We start from the raw sequence: 26,359 nt of genomic DNA on the forward strand, positions 1-26,359 counted from the left end.
ATACATATCGCTACATATGCTATAGTTTCTACTCTCTAGTTTTATATAATAACATATTGTTAATTTGTTATATACTATATTGTATAATATGCCTTATATAGTTACATATTATATATATTTACGCTATAGATAAATGTATAGAAGTTGTTCACAAAGTTGAGCTTGAACTCTGTTCATGTTACACATTAAAAAAATTTAATAATCTAGTTTGAGCTCGAGTTAAGCCGAGCTTATTGAGTACCTGACTTAGCTCGAATAACATTTTCAACAAGCTTAAATTTGAGCTCAAGCTCACTTGAGCTTCCAACAAACCACGTTTTTTCTACTTATCAAAAAAAAACAAACCACGTTTTTTCTCTTTCTTCTTCTTTTTTTTTTTTTTTTTTAATTACAACGAACTGCACTTAAAGACACATTTTATAACTCCGCTCGAATAGGCATCCTCATAGACGAGTGAGTCTTAAAATATTAAAGTTCAACTCGACTTGCTGAAGGGGTAGAAGAAGCATGAATACTCACCAAAGTATCATATAAAAGGTACTCAAGTAGTGGCTTATAAAAACACAAAAGGGCATATGTATTCAATTTCAAAACAGTGGTTGTGATTTGAAAAATCTAGTCGGTATAAGAGTATCCCCAACAATCTCTGCATTTCAATGTTTTTCACTAAATTTTGGTGAATATCTCAACAAAAACTCATTTCAGCAAACTCTATAATTTTTATAGTCTATTGTTAGAATTCCACCCCAAATTTGACTTTCAAATTTTATGAGCTATTCAATTTTATTTTATTTTTTCTTTCACTTTTCCTCTTTCCTCATTTGTTAGAAGTGATTGCTTAAAACTAATACCTAGTTAAAAATAAAGAAATATTTGAAGAATTTGGTGAAAAATATTTCTTAAAAATAATAATTAAAATATCAGAAGTAATTTTTTTAAGCCAAAATTTGGTTAAAGATCGGAGAGCTTACCGAGGATGCTCTATCATTATCAATCTATCATTTTCCTACCTATTCCTAAGCACCCACCAAAAAACAGGTACGGGATGCCGCCCACTCAGAAAGCCGCTTTTCTTTCCATTAGCGCAATCCAATATTTCAAGTCCATGCCCATATAACCCAAACTGTCGTAATCAAAATCTCTCATCTCATCAGCAAGATAATCAAAATTTTGAGCAGTATGAAGCAAAGAGAATGTGATTATGGTGTCTCAAAGGCCTGAATAAAATTGAGCACCCAGATGGGATTTGTTTCAAATACCATGATCTGGAGGTTTGGAATGACTAAAACGTACACAAAAACGTTCAATTCTAATCAATATCAAGCACATACCAATGCTCATTAATATATTACAAAAGCATATAAGTAAACCAATTAATAATAGTCTCAAACAGGGAGAGATTGCAACTGAATTAAACAAAGGATTCATACTAAATCTTCCCTCACAACGACACGACCTTACTAATTGAAGCAACTGTGTGATGCTGCCCACTGTTACATTCTGATAATACAAAAGACTCGATACACAAGATAAGACACCTGACTGCCAATTTTACAGCAATATCAGTTATCGATACCTTGAATGGCTTCTTACCCTGCAATATCAGCTGTCTGAATCAGTCTCCAGTAATTTGATATATATGGATAGTCACAAGGAAAAAGGAAAACAGTAATAACCTTGGGGAACGGGAGCAGGAGCGAGAAGGGGAACGAGTGCGAGAATGAGAGCGAGAGCGAGATCGAGATCGGGAATAATATCTTCGGGAACTCCTGCTTCTACTTGGACTTCTACTATGTCGGTGTCTTCTGCAGTAAACACAGCATTTGTCCATTTCAATACTTGGATATGCATATCCAAAATGACCAGAAGTAAAAAACATAAAGCATATCGCTCCTCAAATGAAACATGGAAATATACAATTGCTAATTTCCCTTGGTTGCCGGAAACTACAAGGTCGGGCATCTTCATCAACGCTAACAGACACATTTCGTTATTTAATCTCCGGTGAATTTACGAAGTTTGAGCTAAGTTTGACATAAGGAGACGAGTTTGTGCTTTATTGTACTTAAAACATTTGGCAGACTCTCCATGAGTGGCAATACAAATTAAAAGAAAACCACTAAGTTCCACATGCACAGCGCACTATTAACTACCTTGGAGGAGACCGGCTGTTGCTCTCGCTGCGGCTGTGGCTGCGGCTCCGATGCCTATATCGACTTAAGCGGCTTGTTTCTGCAAGCTTTTCAAGCCTCTGGCGCTCCTGTTCTCGTTTTTTAGCCATCTCAGTAGCAGTATCCTTTTTAACTGCAAAAGAAAACAGTTAAGCAATCATTAGTACCAAGAACTTAAAATAGTCCCCAATCCCCCCCCCCCCCCCCTCCTACAAATAAAGCAAATAATAAAATTTAAAAAGGCAAAAATTAAAAAAAGGGGGAATATCTATTTATGCCAATGTCTGATAACATAGATTAAGAAAACTGCTACACCACCGATATACTTGTGTACTAAGCCATACTCTGTTTGTTCAGCTGTCTGCTCATAATCCTTTTAAGTCGTTCTTGAGGAGTTTCCTTCTTCTCCACCGGTTGTTTATTTAAGGGCCCCCCAGAAGTACTTGCCTTAGTTAACTTTGCAATTGCCGAAGTTGTGCTGTGAAAAAAGATTGACAATTATAAAATCATATATAAAAAGAAGAAAAAAAATAACTAACAGATAAATTAATATTAATTTTAAAAATAATGGAGAAGAGGTTTTCAGGTGGTAAGAGCAATGAACAGAAAGAAGCAAGAAGTTATGAAACCTCCTATCCAGACATGCTTACCCACTTGAATAAGACAATACCAAAGCATGAAAATAAGGATTTTGAATGTTAGACACCAAGAGATACCTCACTGATGGTTTCAACACTTTAGCACTCTTTTCCTTATCAAGGGATACACCAGATGCAGGATCAACATGCAGTGCCTCAAGTATACGACCAGATGACGGCCTGCACAAAAGGAGAAACATTAGAGATACCCAAGTCATTGGCTCCAGCCAAGTCAGAAGCTTTCTATAAAACTCTATTTCAGGGAAACAATAAGCTTCAGAAAGGAAGCTCCCTTCTTTCTTCCTCTGGCAGTACGCTGATAACCCTAAGCCTCATCTAAGCCTCATCTATTCTAAACCAGAAAAGTTTGCCTCAGGTAACAAAATGGGGGATAAGCTGCAGCAGAGTAAAGATTGTCGAATCTATCTTTGCAAGAATTAAAGGTCGAGTGCGCCGACCGGTTTAACAAGTCAGCCTGAGATTGTGGAGATGGTGGTGGAGAAAATCGTTCAAGCTTTGGTTCATCCCCATCACCAGAACCCCCAAATTCAGTAATGAATTCGATTTTAGGTGTCCTTGGCTTGCTTCTATGAACATCATCATAATGCCCTCCACGAGGATAACGCCTTGAATATGATGGGGAGTATGACCGTGATCTCGATCTGCATATAAGATTACATTAAACAAGCAGCAAATAATCTACTCCTTCCACAAAAAAAAAAAAAAAAAACACAGATATAACAGCTTCCAAAACAACCTATAAGAGCATACCTTCTAGAACGTGGATAAGCTTCATATGTTGGGCTTCGCCTAGGTTCCCTGCATTTATATATCGAAGGCACTACAATCATAAGCATAACAGCATAATAATTTCTAACATCTGGAAATGGAAGCAAAGGTGTAAAAACAGGGGGAAATAGGTCTTCTTCTACCTGTACGGATCATGATGGAGCACTCTGGCTCCAGTTACCCGTGCAACTTCTCTTTCTCTCTCCCTTTCTATTTGAGAAACTTTCCTTCTTTCCTTACGACTCAGCTTCCTCTATAAAAAAAAAAAAAAAAAAAAAAAAAAAAAAAAAAAAAAAAAAAAAATCAGAATTTTAGATCCAGGACTATAAAATGCATGTATTGTTGAACATAATAAAACAAAGGATACCCCTTCAACCAGCCATTGTGACAGACTTACAATTGCAGGATCGCCTTTGATAACTTCCTTTTGCCTTTTCTCTTCCTCCTTGGCCTTTTTATCCATGTAAACAAGCCATCCATACCTTTTTACACCAAATTCTTTTGCTATAATATCCATCTCTTCATCATTGCTATCATCACTGTTGAAATCCTCATCATCATCTTCGTCGCCGTCATCATCATTATCATCAGCATCAGAAAGATGGGCTTCCTCTTTCCCATCCCCTTCATAGGAAAAGCCCACCTGCGAATAAGAACCCTTGCTTGCAGGAGGCTGTGGCTGAAATCTACAAGGAATGCATGAAAAAGATAAGTATCTCATTTATTGCATTTATCGTTGTAGTAAATATATGTAATCTACAACGCCCTCCTCCATACGCATACACATACACATACAATATAGACACAAACGTGTGTGTGTGCGCGCGCATGTATATACAAGTAAACCCCCAAAAAAAACAACTATGCAATTTTAGTATATCTTGCAAAGCAAACCCAACCACAGTCCTGATCAACACTAGAAATAAAACACATTTTGACAAACTGAAAAAAGCCACACAAATGGATTATGCATGACTAGGCTTAAGAAATAATTTTTTTTTTTTGATGAGTGCAAATTTTATAAATAACAGCGTAAGGAGCCCCTAGTACACACGAGGCATACAAAAAAAAACACCTCAACACCGACCCGCCCCAGACAACATCCCACAAAACAAATCAACTCCTAACCCCTACAGCTCACAACCCACATGCTTATCCTCCCGAATATGCTCCTCATCAAGGGCAGAGAGGAAAGCCAGAGTCTTATCCTCTTGCCCCTTGGACCCGAACCCCACCTTGGAGCATAACAGAGACCACTTCAAAGGAGAGAAAGATTGGACACCACCCGCAGACTCAACCGCTGAAGGAGCATCAAGCAACGAGCTAGAGAAGTGGGACGACGCAGAATGACCACGATCTGCCAGGAAATGAGAGGACGAGCTCGACTTGAGAAACTCCTGCCTGAGAAAGCCCACATCATCGTGTTCTCCTTGACCCGCAACCAGCTTCAACTTCCTCATGTCCTTGCATTTGCGCTTATACTGAATCAAGGTCTTGGGCGTGGAGTCTTCCAAGGATAATTTTGGAGGAACCCTTCCTTCCGGCGAGCCCACCTCAGGTGAAGATTGAGGAAAATAAAACTCTCAACCAGCAAAACGAGCACCCAGAACCAGCCCTACTTCCTTCCTCTTCCACCACCCAGAATCAACGTTCTCCAACACTAGCCTCCTGAGCTACGGGAGTGGGCAAACCTGTGAGGCCAAGAGTATCTGACAACCACTCTTTAGCAGCGACACTGACCCTCTTAGCCTTAGACTTGCATAAGTAGAAGTTCAGAGGCTTAGACATTGCCGGCCCACGCCCCAAATCCACATGACCTTGAACATGGGGGTTAAATACCGTCTAATTAGTGAGAACCTTCTTCTGTTCAGCTGCCAAGGATGCCACAAAAGTAACCGGAAAATGAAAAGGAAGATAATCGATGCTCGGATCTGAACCCAGGTCCGAAACCGCATCTAGACATGTACCCGGATTCAAAGTCGTACCCGAATCCGAATCCGAACCCGAACCCAAGCAGGACTCTAACACTGCAGAAGTGACCACACGCCCTGCAATAATCAACCCTTTATCCTTCTTTCGAATGGGCTTAAACCCAACCCGAGCACACTTGACACCTAAAGAGCGCTTGGGCTTCAAAACAAGCCCAAAGAACCAAGCGCTTCAGAACAAGCCCAAAGAACTAAGCCACAGTCGATGAAACCCGGTCCAAGTCTGACCTGAGGAGCCCGAGAAGCTTCTTCCAGAATCTAGGAAACTCTAGACTCCGAATCTTCAGTTTCTTCTCCATTAACCCCGATGACTTCTCCTCCAAATCAAAGCAGTTCACCGCCACTCAAAAATCCTCTTCATCTCTAAACAGCGACATCGGCAGCAGATCCAACTCGGGCATCTCCGCCATCAGCACCGACGTAGCCAAGATCTTAACAGAAGAACCAACCGCCCCCCACACCACCTCCGCGTAAGATGAAATCACCCCACCCTTCTCGGGGCTAACCCCAAAGAAATGCCCACCAGAGGAAATCTACAACTTCTTCCCATCCGAAGAACCCATTGCAACCACCATCGACCCAGACGCGGACTCTAGAAACGCCACCATCTTGCTAAGCTCACCCGCAACTCGCCTCCAACCCCACCCTTCTTGGCCCTCAGGGAGCCAAATAAACCCTTTCCGACCACCAAAGAGGCCACCTCCAGAAACCTACCTGCCTAATTTTCACCTCTCCGAACAATCAGCACCTTTGAATCCTCCCGTAAAGACTTAACAAAGTCCCCAACCCTTGGCAACTTCAGCGCCTCCTTCACCGTGGCCACCAACCAAGCGGAACACAGTGAGCCCAAAACCACCACACTTGCGAAAGACTTCCTTTTTTCCTCCAAGCGAAGCTCTAAAGAACCAAACTTCGCCAAAGAGAAGAAATCTTTAGCTTCCACGACAAATCTGCGCTCCATGACTTGCCTCAAACGTCAAGCTCCAAAAAAGGGCAACATGGATGACGAACTCAGAAAAACAAGAAGGGGGAAAAAAAGCCTAGCTAAACGAAGAAAAAAAGAATGGAGAGAATGGCGATCTGAAGCTGAAAGCTAGTAGGACGCACCTACACGCGCCACCGCTAGCGCAAGGAGGGAGAGAGGAAATGAGAGAGAGGAGAGAGAGTGGTTTCGAATACGTCTGAAAAAGATGTATTTGTGTTTAATGTGATGTATTTGGAGAGATCAGAACACAAGGAGCTTTGAAGATCGTGAGATTATGATGTTCAAAGGCTTAAGAAATAAATAAAAACAACTAGACCATGAATCTTGTGACAACTCACATCATCAAGTTCTTTTTCAAAAAAGAAAAAAGCCTTTAAAACGCTGTCCTCGAACAATGAACACCATGTAAGCAACTCCAAATCTCTGCCTAGAAAACCATGCTAGACAGAGAACAAAGAAACGTTTAGGAGCTTAAAAAGGAAAAAATTAAGCCATTGCTACATTCTTTAAGCTTCTACAAAAGTATCCAAGTTATTCATTTAAAATGATTCAGGGGGCCTGACCACACAGAAAGGCAAAAGACAGAAATTCAAAGGAAAACATAAAGAAATACCTCCCAAGAAATTAGTCCTTAGCAAAACTCAGTTTCAAAAAGTCCCCAAAAACTTGAATGCAAAGAAAACTTGAATTTTGCTAACATGTTTACATATGTTTATCAAACCAAAGACAAAACACTACACTAATCACAGCACATGTTTAGCATCAAACTATTTGAATAACACAAGAATTAGCTAGAAACCTATTCTACATAGTTAAATGTTTGCCACCAAAACATTTGTCTCACATGAATCTCACAATTTATTCAGTAGTGTCAACTCTGATATCACTTTAGTTACGAAATATAGAAGAAAGAAGTAAGTAAGAACCAAACGAGGAGGAGGAGGGGGAAGGGGGGAGGGGGGGGAGAGAGAGAGAGAGAGAGAGAGAGAAAGTAGAAACAAACCTGTCTGATATAAAAGGAGCAACGGCCTTTGCTTCCATCTCTTGGTTTACATGTTGCAAACCTTCCTCATCAGTAACTGTTAATGTACAGAGTTTAGCTTGTAAAACTAAGTTCAAACTAACCCCCTAACCAAATGATTGGCTCCAAAGGTGGATAACCTTTGTCTTGTAATGCTTTGTCATGAATAAGAGAAGGATAAAGAGAAAAGTACATTTATAATGTTCAAGAATTTAAGACACTATCCAAAAAATTAAAGAAAAGTACCGACATCCTCTACGTCGATGCTTAATTAAATCCCGATAACGCTCAAAACTAACAAACTCTTCTAGTTCTTCTTCTTCTTCTGACTTCTCCGGGACCCGAAAATGCCGGGATCCAGGATCCCGAATGAAATCAAGAAGGGCACGGCCATCAAATCTGCTTAGACAAAGAAAAAAGTCCCCTAATCTTAAGCGACCGGTCAGAAAGTGGAATATAATTTGAATAATCCAAGTTACAACCCTTTAAAAAAATAAAAACACCATACCTATCAATCAAAATATCCTGTTTACCATTCCACGGTATCCTGATATAGAAGGCACAAGATTATATCAGATATAGATGGAACTAAACGACAATTAACCAAAAAAAATGTAACATTATACCGCTAATGCAAACAAAACGTGCTTTAACACTGGTTCTGCTTTCATCAAACAGAAACCGATGTTAATGTTCTTTATTCTAAGATGGTGATTATGTCAAATAGAAAATTTACATTAAACCCACAATTGACTGATAAAATCCACATAAGGTTTGCGCTTTTCTGATCAGTTGAGACAAAAATCTCGATGGTTATAAATCCGAAAAAATAAATTTGTGCCTTGTACTTGGTCTTAGAATCCAAATCGTCAGATTAAAATTCTAAATATTGCCATAACAAACACACAACAATTGGATTTTGAAGAGTCCAGTTGCTGATCAGAAATTACAACATAATCATCGTCATCTAGGAGAGTATACGAATCTTACAGGCCTTGCTGATCCTGAGTGGCTTGGTAGAGGGCGTCGTCGCGGTACACGCGGGAGCGAGCGCCGATGGCCTGGATCGACTGCTGAGGATCGCCGCGCCGCTTGGCCAAGAACACGGCTCGTCTCTGAGCTCGCTTTCGAGCCGCGTCCATCATGTCGTGGACCTTCCTCTCCGACCTTCTCGCCTCGTGCCACATCTTCTCTCTCTCCCTCTCTCTCTCTCTCTCTCTGATCGATTCGATTGTTTGCTCAGAAGGACTGAAACCCTAGCGCCCTTTCCTGAGTGAGAGCGATAAATGGCTTAGTTTACTTCCATCGTAATTCGTACACGACTACACGCCGGAATTGGGTTTTGGTTTGGTCTATCTTATGTGGCGTACGGGAAAGTCAACAGAATCCTCTCCCTTGCATAGTTGTTTTTTCTCATTTTTATGAAATATAAAAGGATAATTATATCCCTACTTTATAACTAAATAGAGAGAAATTAAGAAGATCTGAATGGAGTGAATCCAAATTCATAGCCCAAGTGGTGGCCATCAAATTAGAGTCATTTTCAGATTAAAAAATTAAGTAATTTTAAATGTCATTTGTTCTCTTTGGGTCTCAAAATTGATCTGGTGGTTAAAATCATTATTAAATTAATAATTAATAATGATATATCATTAATTTAATAGTAATTTTAAAAATTACATTAATTTTTAAGATATAAGAGAGACATGAAATGATATATAACATTATTCATTAAAATCAGGACATAAATCTCATTGAATGCGGTTTATGAAATTGATATGTGTGTAGAGTATGTGATTCTCACGTGCTTAGAAGCAACACATGACAATTTTATAGTGGAAATTTCTATCATTAAATTAATTATCTTAATGATCTTATCTTTTCTTTTCTTTTCTTTTTGTGAAAATGTATGCAACCCCCTCAAATTAACACTCATTTGCATAACCATTTGGTGGAGGGGACCATTTGTCTGGGGATTGTAGCAAGAGATTGTACATGACAATTCTTAGGGAGATGCAGCAAAGGTTGTCTCAGAGATTGATTCTTCTCCCCCTTATCTCTCTCCCTCGGGTCAGTTTGTTGAGAGTATCATCCAAGAACTTCATGGTCTTTGGGAGGCAAAATTCACTCATGTTCACAGGGAGTTAAATGGTGCAACTCACTCTTTAGCTAAGGAGGTGGCTGAACGTGTGAGGACTGTGGTTTGGTTTAATGAAAGTCCATAATGTATTTCCAGTATTATTGTTAGGGAACTCTTTTATACCTAGATCCCCTGAGTTGGGATCATATGTTTTCTTGGCAGTTTTGCTCTTTAATATGATGAGATATTCCGTTAAAAATAAATAAAAAACATTCAATTTACAATATTCCTGATGCAGGACGAGACAAGAATAAATATGTCATTTAATTTAATTAAATTATTAGTTTTTATTTGTAATTCAATAATGTGATTGACCCACAGTTAGTCATTTAAGTTTAAGTTATTTGTCATTTTAAAAGTAGGCTTGACCTTTGGCCCAAAGTCGGTCACATTAGGTTATAGTTAGAGTGTTTATTTAATTTGACGCAACAGGAATAACAAAATAACATAAAATAAAAATAAATCTACGTTAATTCAGAGTCTCACCAAATTAACAAAGATGAAAAAACAAACCAGCGTCTCACCACCAAAAAATAAGAGAGGAGTCACACTTCATAGAAACAAACATAATTTTCATTCATCATAATCTGTCTTATTACAAGAGAATATTATGCTTAAATAAACACTCTAACTCTAACCCTAATGTGACCGACTTTGGGCCAAAGGACAAGCCCACTTTTAAAATGACAAATAACTTAAACTTAAATAACTAATTGTGGTCAATCTCATTATTGAATTACAAACAAAAACTAATAATTTAATTAAACTAAATGACATATTTATTATTGTCTCATCCTGCATTAATTCCCTTTCTCTATTCTCTAGCCTTTTTTTTTTTTTTTTTTTGGCATGATGTATAATATATTTCAAAGCAACATGTAAGATACTAGCATATTCTATTATCTTTCCCTAAGAAAACCCATTGAATCAAGTTCCCTCATTATTCCTTACATTAAATAAATATCAAAAAACCAAAAGTTGTATTCTTCGCATTATTTTTAAAAAATAAATAAATTTTTTTTATCATTTATCTTATTGTAAAGTGCATTTAAATAAAATAGTAAAATATGGTTTAATTTTTTAAATTAAGGACAAATTTAACGGAAGAGGATCCGGCTTGTGTGCTGTAGTTTAAACTACAGCACACATGCTGTAAAAACAGTGAACGGCTCAGATTTAACTAAATAATTGAAGGGTTCAGATCTCTTCCAAAAATTCTGTCCACGTCTCTTCCCTCTATCACTATCACTGCTTCTCCTTCATTTTCTCGTCTGTAAAACCTCTCTTTCTTCCGTCTATCATTTTCCTCACTAGCAAAGCCCAAAGAAAATGAAGTAAAAAAATATTAGATTTTGCAAAGAACCACCAGATGGGTATGGGATTTTGTAAAAAGAAGTTTGAAATTTTGTGACCCTAACGGCCATGGACCATGTTCTTGCCTTCATCAACCAATCTTTATGCCTTCATCAACTCTAACAATCACAAAATTTCGGGTTAAGACTGAAAACTGCAGAGAGGAAGTGAAATAACAGAGGATTAGACTGTTTTAAGGAGGTAAAGAATTGTGTCTATGAGAGAGAGACTCTTCAAGCTTTTGAAGAAGTCTTGGACTGAGGCCCAGACTTTTGAAGAAGTTTTGCAGCGTTGATGTGATTAACATCTCCATGGGATTTGATGATATGCCATTAGAAACCAATCCAATCGCAATAGCGTCATTTTGTGCTGTGAAGAAGGGTGTGGTGGTTTCAACTTCAGCAGGAAATAATGGTTCAGCCCTTGGGACAGTACACACTGGGTTTCCTTGGGTCTTGACCATCACAGCTGGCTCCGTTGATGATGGATGGAGGAGAGAGACGTTTTACAGAGGAGAAAATGAAGGAGTAGCAGTGATAGAGAGAAGAGAGGTGGATAAAATTTTTGAAAGATATCTGAACCCTTCAATTATTTAGTTAAATCTGAGCCGTTCACTGTTTTTACAGCATGTGTGCTGTAGTTTAAACTACAGCACACAAGCCGGATCCAACGGAAGATGATGCTAGTATTTTAATGTCAAATATCCATGAAGTCTTAATAAAAGACATTACTTCAAAATAACACGTGTCAAGGTCAATAAATGAGATTATGAGAGTAGTTGGTAAATAACCCCCAGACCAATAGTTAAGGCTCCTAATAACCAACCCATATCGGTCAGTACTTTTAAACACCGAACAATTATATATATATATTTAATTTTTTATTTATTTTTTAATAAGTAAGATTTAACATCTAAAATATTTAATTGAAATGAATAGTAAATTAGGAAGACATGGTTCAAATTCATCACTTATGTTTTATTATCATGTTAAATAATCACTTTAAAAAATTATATTTATATAAAAATAATAATTATTATTTTATTAATTTTCTATTAATAAAGCAGTCTATTACTCTATGTTCCTCTCTCTCTTTTGACCCAATTGCATTATCTTATAAAGAATCTCCATTAAATCATTTAGACCTCGTTTGATTTGCGGAATGAGTATTCTATTGAAAAATAAAATAGTTATTATCAGGAATAAAAGATAGTGGAATGGAATAACTATTTTTACTCTTTAGTTTGGTAATAACTCGTATACTTTAATCGTAATCCAATCAAAATTCCTTTAAAAAAAAACACCCATATTATTTTTATTTTTTTAAAAAAAAAGGTTAAAAAAGCTCAAATTTAAAAAAATGAAATAAAAAATAAAAACAAATAATAATAATAAAATTGAAAACTAGTGGGTGGCCTGGCCACTCCCAAATAACCGAGGGTAGTGCATAGGTGGTCAGCCAGCCACTATAAAGGTAGATTTTGTTTTAGTTTTAGTTTTTTCTTTTTTATTTTTTTAAAAAGAAAATTGAGAGAAAATTGTCCCAAAACATATCCAATAAACACTTTTTTAGCCCAAAAAACAACCATTTGCACCCCAAAACAACTAATTTTGGCCTATAAAAATAGGTTCGGCCCAATATAAAAAGCCCACGACTAACCGACTTAACAAAAATAATTGAAATTTATTCTTGTCGATATGGGGTTGGTTAATTAACCGATATAACCGACTTTTTCTGTTGGGTAGGTAAAAATATTCTTACTGTCACCGATTTAACCGATACCCGGCCCTACCACAAGCAACAGAAGACCAAAACGACAGAGCTAGAATTGGATCACCTTCATCCTTGTCAACAGCGATACTATACCAACGCTAAAGTAGCCGAAATGGAAAATTATTTTGATCTCTTTTTCTCCCATTTAGGTTTGAGCAGAGTGAGAGATTAGCCCAATCAAGGCATCCTGGCGCAGGGCACAGGCACAGGCACAAACAGAGAAATTAGGAATCCAATAGCTACAACATCCAACAGGATTAGATTAGCATAAACAGTATCTATTCAATGGTTCAGGTTTAATGGCTCTCCAACAAAGTGACTTACTTTAATTTGAATAAGGAACCGTAGATTTACACCAAGAGAGGGAGTTACCAGCTAGAAGACCCAAACTCCAACTAAATTTCCAGCCATAGATACCAATTTAATGGCAGATTATTTTCAGAAACTACAAAGATTGTCAAGAGATGAATCAAAAAACTTTCATCATTAGTTATGCTAGTAAGCTATTCTCCAAACAGCTAAGTATTGGAAGATGATGAGAAAGGACAGTAACTGACCAAAGCATTACCAGCTATCAGTTCAAAAAATTTTACCCCCATGGACATGGTTATTAACACTACCAAGAAAGTATAAGTCATGCTTAATTGACTGTCTTACCTCTAAATAAACCAGTCCTAAACACCCAAAAGATAATAATTCTCAAAAGACAGAGAGTGCCTTAAGCCATGGCAATGAAAGTTAGTGAGTTCGTTGAGTGAGAACAAGTGGTTCGGGCTATGTACACAAGCTCTGGTCAAATTACATTCAACTACTGACCAATAGAAACTAATAAGCAGCCACAAATTCAACTTATTAATAAGCAGGGAGACTTCAATTGCTCTCATCTGTGCTGTTTAGCTTGCAAGTTTTTTAGGCTAGAGTGTTTATCCCCCCAAAGAAAATTATTCGGTTGCTGGAACAGAAATTCAACCGTTTCTTGTGGTGTGGCCAAAACACTAAGGCCAAAGCTAAAGTAGCTTGGGAGAAAGTTTGTGTTCCAAAAAGGGAAGGAGGTTTGGGGATTAAAAGATTGAAAGTGTCGATCATTCTGCTATGCTGAATCATATTTGGAACCTGTTTGAACAAGCAGGATCTCTTTGGGTGGCTTGGGTGGAAGATAATTGGAACCTGTTTGCACAAGCAGGATCTCTTTGGGTGGCTTGGGTGGAAGATAATTGGTTGAAGGGAAAGAGCTTTTTGCAAGTGTCTATCCCTCAATATTGTTCTTGGAGTTGGAAGAAAACTCTGAAATCATGGCTGAGTGTTCTTTTTACAATGTGCCTTTGGATTGGGATGATATTGTAGTCTGGAGCTTGAAGGTGATGCAGGGGAAAAGTTTAAGAGCAGTTTTGGGTCGACTGTGTTTTGGAGCTACTGTATACCATATATGGAAGCAGAGGAACGACCTTTTGCACAATAACACTCCACGCACGGAGGAAGCAATTTTGACTCGTGTTAGGTGGGAAGCTCGAGTGAAGATTGTAGCAAAAGGGAAGATCAGCCATTTCAGGAAGAATATGAACCTTGTTGCTAAATGGAATTTGCATTTTCTGGAGTGATGGGATGTTGTGAGTCCTATGTGTCTTTGAGGATTGATGGGGGTTTGATTTCTCTGTTTTGATCTTGTAGATGTTTGCTTTGTTTTATGCTGTTGTTTACTGTGTTCTTGGAAGCAGTAGGGTTGTCGTTGATGGGTTTTTTTCTCTCTTGGTTTCCTAGCTAGGGGTTTGTTGTCCCTATGCAGGAGTTGTTTCCAGTTTTCACTGGAGTGTATTGGTTGCTGAGTTGAGCCTTATAAAATCTTTTATTCATCCAAAAAAAAAAAGACTCTGAAGCTTCGTGAGGTGGCAAAGAGTTTTATTAGGTTTAAAGTTGGAGATGGAAGCCGGATTTTCTTGTGGTATGATAATTGGCATCCTGCTGGTTGTCTTCTTGATAAACATGGTTTTAGGACTATCTATGATGCAGGAAGTTCTGCAGGGGCTAAACTCTCATCCATCATTTATGATAGGGATTGGTTCTGGCCTTGTGCTAGATCTGAAAGTTTAGTTGAGATTCAAAGTAGGCTCCCTGAAGTTGACATTGGCGTTGCAGACTTGCCAATTTGGAATTCCAGAAATGGAGTCTATTCTTGTTCTGAAACTTGGGAGACTTTAAGGGAGAAGAAACCTGCTATGGATTGGTGGAAAGTAGTTTGGTTTTCTTTGGCTATTCCACGCCATTCTTTCCTGCTTTGGTTGGTTTTAGAGATGCTCTAGTAACTAAGGAAAGAATGTGAAAGTGGGGTTATGCAGGGGATAGTTTGTGTCTTTTTTGTCACGGATGGCAGGAAGGCAGGGAGCATCTATTTTTCCAATGCAGCTTCAGTAGACGGGTATGGAGAGAATTAATGTCTTCTTGTTTGATCTTTGATCCACTTGAGGACTGGGAAGATGTTGTTAAGTGGAGTGTTGAAGTTTTGCATGGTAAAAGTCTGAAAATCAGCTTGTGCAAACTCAGTATTGGAGCAGCTGTGTATCACCTTTGGAAGCAAAGAAATTATCTGTTGCGTGTAAATACTCCTAGGACAGAGGAAGCTCTAGTGGCTCAGATCAAATGGAGATGCGATCGAGAATTATGACTAAGGGTTCTGTTAAAAGTTCTACTGAGAACTTAGCTCTTGTGCATATTTGGAATCTGCATAATCTGGTGTAATGTAGTTTCCTGTTTTGTTGTTGTTTTAGGTGCTGGATGCTGCTGATTTGTAGCAGTAGGTGTTTGTTTTTCCCTGTTATTGGGTACTTGTTCCAGTTTTTACTGGAGTGTATGTTTTGATTGAGTTTGGTTTATAAAGGCTTAATTCATCCAAAAAAAAAAAAAATTGAAAATAATTACACTGGGAAATGTTAATCAACATCAGAATAGCACTCATATTAATATATGGAACAAATTAACATATGATTCAAAAGTTTAGTTTTCAAGTAGTGAAGAACAAAGGAAACAGAAAATTTTCTAACCACAGAAACTTTAATAAAGACAAATATAGCTTTTCAATGGTTGAAACCTACTCACTATGATGAAAAATGAAAAAGGCATACTTCGAGAGATTGTCAAGGACAGTCGTTCAAGTCTATTTGAAAACCAGCACGCATGCCTCAGAATCAAGAAAGAAATGTATCCCCCAACAATTTCTGCATCAGTTCTGAGATTTACAGCTTCAAATCTATATTCAATTGCCCATATTCTGTCTTAACTTCCCACAGTGCCTCCTCTACCATGCATAAACTGCCAGACAACAAAAGCTTCGAAGAGCATTTAAAACAAGTATTTATTAATGAGTTGAAGCGGCAACATTACTTCCAAGCCCCATCTTATGCCCCAGAAATGCAAGCTGCTCAACAAACTCTGCTCCTGTGAGAATTTCTGTTGTTCCATATATAACATGCTTGACAGGCTGCTGACGCTGTGCAAATTCTTGCAAGCTCCCGTACTCAACATAGTTACCACCACCAATCATAAACACAATAGCTTCCTTAAATGGTCCTCTCAAATGACTACTACCGGAACTTGACTTGGGAGAACGAGGATCAAATACAAGGTAACCATCAATTTCAGGATTTGGCTTCCCTTCCATCAAGAGTTCCACCGTCCTTGTCAATGCCAGTTGCCTATCACTAGACAAGAGATTCTTCACACCTGCTGTCACAGCATAGATTTTCTCAGCCCAGTCAACTATGTTGTTTCTGCTAGCTGAATTTGCTGAGGCCATTGAAGCATTCAACGACTTCAATTTTTTCACATACTGAAATGCACTAGTATCAACCTCGGATTCCCTAAGTGCTGCTTCCACTGATTCCACTTCTGACTGATTAATGCTTTCTGAAGAGATCAGATACATGATAGCAAACCGCAGCTTATCCATCTTCGTCCCTTTCCCTTTGAGCGCACCAAGGAGCTCATTTCGGTCAATGCTTCCTCTGACCAGCATGTCATTCTCCTTTTTCGCATAAGAATCAAGCAACCTCTCCTTGATCTCACCCAACAAAACAGTGGCAATATTGGTGTGCTTATCTATCACCTGCTTCCGCTCTGTCAACTCAGGCAAAGAGTTCACTGCATTCATCAAATGCTTTGTGTTCCCCGTCAAGTCTGTCCCATCAAACTCAGCCCCGTCAGTTCCACCAGTCCTCCTGTTCACCTCATCAACATCTTTCTTATATTTATTCAATTGAGTCTCAATCTCCACCGCAACTTCAGGAAATTCTAGCGACCCATTTGACACCCAGAATGGGTCCGAACTATCCAACTCATACGACCTCATCCCACCCTTTTCACCCTGCACACTCAACCTATTCAGCCTCAATCCAAGAACATCGTGAACAAGCGGCCGGTACCTAAAATCATGCTGTATCCCTACTGACAACTCGAAATTCCTATCAAATATACACAAAATTGGCCGCTGAAAAGAGCTCACGAAACTCCCACCTTCTGTAAACAAATTGTTCTTCGACAACAAATGGTCTCGCAATCTCTGATCCAATGCGGAAGCAACCATCTCAGCCGGCCCACCACGAGGGCACCTAATTACTGGCACCACAGCTAGCGTAGCCAAAATACAAAACAATCCATTGACAATCCTCTCCACAATCTCCTCAATCTCTCGATCCCCAGCCGACGGATCATTCAATTGCACGTAAGTAGACTTCTGTGCCAACGAAAACAAACCATCCTCCAATGTCACAAACTCCAAATACTGATCGTGCACCTTAGAAATCCGATGGATCGAATCAGAACTCAACGTCCCAGATGCAAGATCCTCGAGCAGCGGGCGGGGAATAGAGGACGAGAAATTGAGGTGGAAGCTATCATAGAGCGAGCGAGACGTGTCGGCTATGATCCGCTGAATGTTAGCTTGACTGGGTTGGACAAAATACACGGCGGGCACGTCGTGGACCGGTTTTCGATCCTTATCAATCAGAAAGTAGAGGGTCACGCCATGTTTTCGAAGGTCCTTGACGTGGATCAATGGTGATAGGATGTTTTGGCAAAACTTATCATAGATTAAAATCTTGTAAACCTCTTCGTTTGCAGTACCCGTTGCGTTAACGGGTTGGTTTAGATTCAACATTCGGGTAATACATTCTGAAGAAAAAAGAAAACAAAGTTACAGGGATCGAAATTCAGTAAAGCATACGCACTAAATTCACACCCATAACAAATGGGTTATAGTTTAATTGTGAGAATATCCTTCTCAACCAAATTTCATACTGGAATTTAATAACTTTATAGAAATATCCCATTTCAGTTTGGTTTTCTTATTCAAACCATACAAGATGAAGGATAAAATTAGGCGAATATGAGCCAAAAACCAGAGAAACGAAATGGGTTTTCGATCTAAAGCAAGACGAAGATCCAGAGAGAGATACCTGTTTGCTTTTGACGGAGATTGAGAGCCATGACCGTGAAACTCTGTTCCGGGTGAGTATTTTTGGTTTCTTCGTAAGTAAAATAATTTTCTGAGCTCTTCAATTTTGAGGTCTCGGATCCAACCGTGTAGGGGTTAGCGAAAAGAAAACAAAAGGTGAAAATGAGCTTCTTCTCTCTTTTCTTTTCTTTTTTTCTTTCTTTCTTTCTTTCTTCTTCTTTTTTTTTTTTTTTTTTTTTTAAGTAATTGAAAATGAACTTTTAAATGCGGTTTATGTGCTCTATCGTATTTAATAAATGGATAATTGTATAATGGTTTATATAATTTACAATAATTATTTTTTATTCTTTATAGTTCAAAAAGCTTATGATAAATCATAATGGTAAGCAATAATTACAAATCGATCTCTGAAGTCAAATTTTGTTAAAAAATTTGACAAATTCTGTTAAATGCCATGTCAGCGCCACATTAAACCAATAAGATGACGACACGTGTCCATCTAAATAAAAAAATATGTAAATTTATTAAAAAATAAATAAATAAACCTTTAAAAAAAAAAAAGAGAAAAATTCAAAAAAACCAAAAACAAAAAAGGCAAAGGGGTGGCCGCACGCCACCCCCGGCCACCTCTAGGGGTGGCCACGACCTCCCCAGAGTTCAATGGCCACCCCCAGGGCCCAGCCACCACTTTGCCTTTTTTTTTTTAATAATTTTTTTTTATTATTATTCATATGGACACGTGTTGCCATCTTATTGGTTTGATGTGGCGCTGACGTGGCATTTAACATAATCTGTCAAATTTTTTAACAGAATTTGGCTTCAGGGATCGATTTGTAATTATTGCTTACCAAAATGACCTCTCATTTAATTTTGTAAATCATAGAGAGTAAAAAATAATTATGACAAAACACAGGAACTAACGGTGTAATTATCTCTTTAATAAAAAACTAATTTGTTATAGGGAAATGATAATTCATTTCTCCATCCCATATTTTACCATCTCCGTGGATGAGTGAACTTATCATTAAATTTGTGAAATCACATATCTAATAATAATGAATTTTCTAAAATGATGGTTAAAAGATGGGATAAAGAATATTGTATAACATTGCTATTTGATGTAACATACAATAAGAATTAAAATGGTACCATTAGCCTCGTGATGTTCACAATAAACAAGAATGCAAACAATAGTTCTTCATCCAAACTGACATCATTTAATGTATAAACTAGGAAACCATAATTCAAGATAGAAAGACTGAGATAGAGAATGTAAGACCACATAATTTATAAAAAAAAAAAAAAAAACAAAAAAAAACAAAAAATTAGAACAAGAAAGATAAATACAGAAAATTAAGGTGGTTCGGTCTATGGCCTATATTTACACATCAAATTTTTTTTCTTTGGCTACATCTTTACTTGATTCATTTGATTGTATACAAAACCCTATTTATTGAGAAATAGTCTAAACCTTACAAGTCTCTTATACTTCTACATTAATAACAATAAAATCTAATTTATATCTTATAACTCTTGTCTCTTGAGTATTTGTAACTCTTGTGACCTTATTTCTTGAATTCTTGTAACTCTTGTCTCAATACTCCCATGCAAACCTAACGGTAAATCACGGATGTTGATGTTTGATCTTAAACATCAAAGGGCTATAACAAAAATGGCTACTATAGCCTGAACTGGAACATCGATTTTGTTGGGGGCGTTTCCAATAAGATCGGCCCACAATGGAAAGTAAAATAATAGCCCATCTCTCGGGGCCGGCCCGTCTTCAATGTATCTATAGCCTCTCAAGAGAAGAGTGTGAAGGCCATATTAGAAAGCCAAAAATCACGTGGACAAAATTATAGGCCTAACACCATAGGTGCCACCCTTACTTCCTAGTATAATCCTGGGGATATACAGTAAGGGCGCCAGAATGCCGCCCTTATGAGGAGACAATCCGGATAGCCCTGCTACAGCTGAGATTCCGGATGTACGCAGAAGAGTGACAACAGCAAGTACAGAGGCACTCATGCGAGTGCAAAGAAATAATAGCAGGAGGATAGGTTTTCCTTGACGGGAAGGAATGGTAACAGAAGAGGGGCGGCGTCGAGCAAGAAAAGACTATAAATACAACCCTTAGTCAAGTAAAAGGGGACTCTCTCTCTTTTCTCTGGATCTTTTATTGATTCCTCACTTTCCTAAAAAAAAAGACACTAAGACTGATTTAATCATCGGAGGAGGTTCTAACAAACAAGCCCCGATATTTCTTAACTATTTTGCAGGCTGGCAAATAGCCAAAGGAGAAATCAACCAAGAGCTGACGTGTCACTGACCCGAAAACTGTCTTAACAGGTTTCTATGATCGGAACTTGAAATGCGACAACTCTGGCCAGCATTGGTTACTATGGCCGAGACTTGGACATTGGCGACTTTGGCCGGCTTCGGCTACTATGGTCAGAATTTAAACATCGGCAATTATGGCCAGAAACGGCTATTATGGCTAGAATTGGGCCAACTATGGGTACAAAACCTCTTTGATCTCTCTTTTTTTTTTAAAAAAAAAAAAAAGAAAAAAAGAAGAAGAGATAATTGGGTGTGTGGTATTTGTTTGTAGAGTAAACAATGACAGTGCGACATGTCATCTTGACAAATAAAGACTCGCGTGAGTGTGGGAAGAGAAATAGCTCCGACACAAGATGATAAAATGTGGAAGGATGAGAAAACCTAAGAAAAAAAGATTGGCACACGATGGATTTTTGTTGGCATTTTGACTTTGGTTATGATATAAGATGCAAAAGGATGAGTGAATAAAAAAAATATATTAAAAAAGAAGAAGAAGGAATTGGCACAGGATCGAATATTGGCTAATAGCCTACAATTAAAAGCTCATAATTTAGGGAAGAGTTGAGAATATAAATAGAGATAGAGATAATTAAGGTAGTTCAGCCTATGACCAACATCCATCTATCAAATTTGGTTGGGCTGGATGTGATAGTTCGTGATGTTGGTGGACTACCACTACTAGTGGAATTAGACTCGATATTGACCAAAAAACAATAAATTTAATTCATCATCTTCTAACTTTTGTCTCTTGAATACTTGTAACTTTTGTGATATTATCGCTTGAGTTCTCGTAACTATTGTCTCAATAGAAAACATCAAAATATACAAAACTATCAAATTTGACATCAAATCATAGCGATGGCAATACAACTAATTATAACCAAAGTCCATGCCAACCAAACAACAAATTTACTACAAACCTTAAGAGCACTGAAACGTTTGAGGAATGATGATAAACACCGTTATCTCGAACCCCTCCCCCAAATGTGCCCCAAAATTATCTCCCTCCTCCATTCTTCATTTGCTTTAGTATTTGGTTTCCTCCACTACTTCAAATAGAAAGTAAAACTTAGAGGAAAAAAAAATCGCATGCCTTTTACTCATAAGTACCAATTAATCCCACATATAATCTCAATGACTTGTTTGAATAATGCTTCCCATTTTCATATTCACTTTAATGTAAAGTGATACAAAATTGTCATTTACATATGGGATAATTGCGTCACTGGTCATTGAAGTTGGCCTAAATTACAAATCATTCAATGTGATACAAAAAGTTCATGAAGAATTCATGTGGTAAACTAAAATTATGATTACTATCTGAACCCGTTTTCGATCCACAAAATTAACATATTCTGTTAGTTTGTCACGTCATACCTAATAGGAAATCGACACGTGGCCGCCCCAAGCCCCCCTAGATGTGACCGAGCCACCCTAGGCAACCACCCGTTTGCTTTTTTTTAAAAAAAATTTAAATAATTTTTTTTTAAAGTTTTATTTATTTATATTTTTTTTTATTGTAATTGACACGTGTCGATTTCTTATTGGGTATATCGTAGCAAACTAACGGAATCTGTTAACTTGGTAGACGAAAACGGGTTCAGGAGTGATTCGTAATTATAGTTTACCACATAGACCCTCCATGAACTTTTTGTACTACAGTGAATGATTTGTAATTTAGACCAACCCCAGTGATCAATGATGCAATTATCCATTTACATATTACACACGACTTTTGCTTGTTAGGTAAATTATATTTCATGATATATCCATGGAGTATTCTTGATTGGATCAATTCAAAACTTGGTATGTAATTAATTAAAAAAAACTTAAAATTTACATATTAATGCATCTTGGCAGGGCTGGCTCAACCCCTAAGCAACTTAAGTGGTTGCTCAGGGACCCCAATTAATAATTGTAAGTTTTTTTCTAAAAAAAAGTAAGGCTCCAATATGCTAATTTTTTTATTTTTTATTTTTTAAAGAAAAAAATAGTCGATAGTTATGGCCTCTAATTAATAATTGTACAATAAATATTCTTAAAAAAAAAATTTAAAATTCTAATATGGAAAAAAGTTAATAAATAATCTCTAATAAGGCCATCAATTATAGGGAGATTTTTTTTTTTTTAACAATATTGGAGCCTTAAAAAATCTCTAGACATGAAAATGATAATTTATTGACATGTAGTCATTCCATTTATTCTGTGTACTATTCGTTGCTTTTGTGGCATAGATAGAGTTTTGTTTTAAATTGAATTGATTTTTTTTTTTTTAAAAAAAAAAAATTATATTGATTATATTAACACGTGTTTTTAAAATACATATTTCCCACGTGCAATTAGCGTACTTTTTTTTTTTTTTTTTTTTTTTTTTTTTCTTTTTAACAAATAGCATGTGTTATCACTAATGCTAAAAAGGCTGGAAAGCATACATCTTGAAGTCAGAATGATCCGACTTAAAAAACAGCTGCTTAGGCAGAAACACAAACCCTACAAGAAACAATATTTGAGCATCTCTTTACAATAATGCACCATCTAAAATGAAAAGAGGGTTCATCTAGCTACAAGCCAATAGATATTCCAGTAAAATTTGAATAATATAAAAGCAAACTATGACCAGAGAAACATAGGGAAAAACACAAACAAACAGAAAAGCTCAACTCCAGCCAACGGCAGGGACTGTCTTCACCGGAAATCAGCACATGTCTCCATGAATTCGACGGACATGTGTAGATTTGGCATAAAAAATATAAATGAAGTTGAAAGTCCTGCCATGCACTTCATCGACGACATAGATTAGATCAGCATCTCTCTTACTAGTCGTCTTGAAACTTCCTGCCTGAACAAAATAAAAGAAAAGGAAAAGTAATAAACATAAACCACCATAGCCCTGAGAGGGCTAGGGGAAGATCAACCACTACTGGATCTATCGGAGGGAACAAAACTCCACAGTCCTAATAACTGAGAGAGACTTAACCTTCTCTCTATGAATGAGAGAACGAGAGAGAGGCGGCTAATTAACGTACTTTATAAACCTTAATAAAATGCATTAAAAAAATTTGCTCAAAACCAATTTGACAAAAAAATAAAATAAAATAAAATAAAATCACCCAATCATGTCTTTCAATTTTTATTTTTATTTTTAACAAAAGATTCGAATATTTCATTAATAAAAAATTATGAGCATACAATTTTTACATCACAAACTTTGCAAAATTATAGCCACATGCTATGATGTTACATAGTCATAGATATAAACAAAATTCTTACAATAAAGTGTTATATATGACTTTTATCTTCCGCTAACTCATGTACAAAAATAGTTAAAGAGCGGATCTGTTCCGAGCAGACTAGATCTAAGACAATGGTAGCCAAATATCCTAAGAAAGTTAATTTAAACTGGCCGTGAGAGATAACCTTTTACACGGAACTATCCAAGTCGTGAAAGCTAACCCTTCACACCTGACTAATCTCCATCTCATAGATTACTCATGTTATGAGGGCAGATCTAAAGAATAAAACACTCTATAACTCAAAACAAAAATACAACCAACAACCACGCATTAATCAAATTCCAAAATTTATTTTGCAATAAAATAAAGCAGCCGCCAGCTCTTGTAGCACGTCGCCCACCTGAAATTTGGATACTGAGGTTTGCTTATTGGCGATGGCGATGGCGATGGCGATGTTGAATTTTTAGTAACATGATAAGAAAACTCGTGACGCCATCACCTATCAATTAATTATCATCTCGTATTATTTTGTACATGGATCTTAGCATCACCACGGCATATACTTACCATAGATTAATTATAGTGCAAAAAACCTCATTTCTTTGTATATTCTCCGATTTATATTTTTTACAAATTTACTATTAAATTTAGAGAAATACTAGACTTTTTAATTTTTAATTTTTTTAAAAAAAATTTAGTTCACAAATGATGTGTCACAATCTCATGAGATGGTGATAAATTTCTCAAAATAATATATCACATGAGATTATAAAATATTATTTGAGAATTAAATTTTGGAAAAAAAAAAAAAAATCTGAGATGCGTAGCATTGCTCTTAAATTTAAGAAATTTACAACGAAATGATTTCTATCATATTTCATAAACCCGACTTCCAAATTGAAGTGACTTAATAATCTGCCTTTTTGATTTTAATTTTGATTTTGATTATTTTGTAAGTTTGATGCTTTTAATTTGATCGATCAGCCACCAACTGCACAAAGTCATGTTCTACAAGAGTACTACTTCACAAAAGTCTCTTTAAAGGGAATTGAAGGTGGTGTAAAATTTTATCTAAAAAAAAAAAAAAGGTGGTTTAAAATTTTGTTATGACATTTCTTGAGCTATTTTCTCGGAGATTCTGAACTTAAGGCGTGATTTATAAGATATGTTTGTTAATGTATTTTGAATGATATTTTTCTTGTGGGTTTGATTTGGCATAAAAGTGAAAGTTGTTTTTAGGAGTGTTTTGATTTTTGAATTTGTTTGTTAATATATTTTTCTTAAAAACAGAGAAAAAAAAAATAGCCTAAATTATTCAAATAATTCAATCTGTCAGACCTTATATAATAAATAACATAAAGATTTGTTTAATTTTTTTTTTCCTGAGCAAATAGAACAAGCTAGAAGATAGTTATTGAAAGACAACAAGTTGATAGATATTATTATGTGAATCAATTAGATATTCTCAAACTCAGTTGCTCCATATACCATATATATATATATATATATATATGGTGACTTGAGATCAAATCATACTGATGGCAATACAACTAATTATAAACCAAAGTCTGCCAACTAAACAACAAATTTAATACAAACTTTGAAGGCACTCAAACGTTTGAAGAATGGTGATAAACACCGTTATCTTGAACCCCTCTCCCCAAATTTGCCCCAAAATTCTCCCCTCCACCATTCTTCATTTGCTTCATTTGTTTTAATATTTGGTTTCCTCCACTACTTCAAATAGAAAGTAAAACTTAGGGGTAAAAAAAATCGCATGTCTTTTACTCTTAATTACCGATTAATCTCACATATAATCTCAATGAATTGTTTGAATAATGCTTCCCATTTTCATATTCACTTTAATGCAAAGTGACACAAAATTGTCATTTAATTACATATTACACACGACTTTTGCTTGTTAGGTAAATTTTATTTCATGATATATCCTTGGATTATTCATGATTGGATCAGTTCAAAACTTGATATGTAATAAATAAAAAATTTAAAATTTTTTTAAAAAAAAACTCAAAATTTATATATTAATGCATTTTGGCAGGCCCAATTCAATCCCTAAGCAATTTAGGTGGTTGCTTAGGACCCCAATTAATTATTGTACAATACAAGTTTTTTTCTAAAAAAAAAAAAGTACGGGTCAAATATGCTAAAAAGCTTTTTTTAAAAAAATAGTCTCTAATTATGGCCTCTAATTAATAATTGTACAAGCTTTTAAAATTCTAATTTGGAAACAAGTTAATAAATAATCTCTAATAAGGCCATCAATTATAGGGATTTTAAAATTTTTTTTTTTTTTTTACAATATTGGGCCCTTAAAAAAATCTCTAGACATTAAAAAGAGAATTTATTGACATGTAGTCATTCCATTTCTTTTGTGTGTACTATTCATGTTTTATAAAAAAAAATAGACTTTTCATGAAAGTTAGTGATTAAGGCCCTCAATGTCATAAGTTTTTCAATGTATATA

General features: G+C 36.5%; 2 protein-coding genes across 3 annotated transcripts; both read right to left on the bottom strand.

Moving 5' to 3' along the window:
* Positions 1-1,340: 1,340 nt before the first annotated feature.
* Positions 1,341-8,935, bottom strand: LOC133864521 (uncharacterized). 2 transcript variants are annotated; one of them, XM_062300883.1, is made up of 13 exons: positions 8,583-8,935; positions 8,101-8,139; positions 7,843-7,991; positions 7,575-7,650; positions 3,996-4,284; positions 3,742-3,851; positions 3,581-3,628; positions 3,268-3,471; positions 2,888-2,989; positions 2,516-2,649; positions 2,154-2,304; positions 1,677-1,802; positions 1,341-1,594 (listed from the first exon to the last, which is right to left on the bottom strand). In XM_062300883.1, the coding sequence occupies exons 1-13, from the start codon at positions 8,777-8,779 to the stop codon at positions 1,567-1,569; spliced, it is 1,653 nt and encodes a 550-aa protein (XP_062156867.1). In that variant the 5' UTR covers positions 8,780-8,935; the 3' UTR covers positions 1,341-1,566. The 2 variants fall into 2 exon arrangements, with proteins under 2 accessions (XP_062156867.1, XP_062156866.1); XM_062300882.1 differs by having other exon boundaries at positions 1,677-1,805; positions 8,583-8,934.
* Positions 8,936-15,780: 6,845 nt separating this feature from the next.
* On the bottom strand, positions 15,781-18,461 carry LOC133864520 (SEC1 family transport protein SLY1-like). Its single transcript, XM_062300881.1, has 2 exons — positions 18,303-18,461; positions 15,781-18,018 (listed from the first exon to the last, which is right to left on the bottom strand). Exons 1-2 carry the CDS (start codon positions 18,331-18,333, stop codon positions 16,208-16,210), a joined length of 1,842 nt encoding a protein of 613 aa, XP_062156865.1. The 5' UTR covers positions 18,334-18,461; the 3' UTR covers positions 15,781-16,207.
* Positions 18,462-26,359: the final 7,898 nt, after the last annotated feature.

This window comes from Alnus glutinosa, chromosome 3 (genome assembly GCF_958979055.1).
Source record: "Alnus glutinosa chromosome 3, dhAlnGlut1.1, whole genome shotgun sequence".
NCBI classification, from domain to species: domain Eukaryota; kingdom Viridiplantae; phylum Streptophyta; class Magnoliopsida; order Fagales; family Betulaceae; genus Alnus; species Alnus glutinosa.

Excerpts from the sequence above, each read along its gene's own strand:
- LOC133864520 (XM_062300881.1), bottom strand. The coding sequence starts at position 18,333 with ATGGCTCTCAATCTCCGTCAAAAGCAAACAG. Across the intron at positions 18,019-18,302 it reads TCTCCGTCAAAAGCAAACAG|AATGTATTACCCGAATGTTG; the intron begins GTATCTCTCTCT and ends TTTTTTCTTCAG.
- LOC133864521 (XM_062300882.1), bottom strand. The coding sequence starts at position 8,779 with ATGTGGCACGAGGCGAGAAGGTCGGAGAGGAAGGTCCACGACATGATG. Across the intron at positions 4,285-7,574 it reads GCTCCTTTTATATCAGACAG|ATTTCAGCCACAGCCTCCTG; the intron begins GTTTGTTTCTAC and ends CATTCCTTGTAG. Across the intron at positions 3,472-3,580 it reads GCTTATCCACGTTCTAGAAG|ATCGAGATCACGGTCATACT; the intron begins GTATGCTCTTAT and ends TCTTATATGCAG.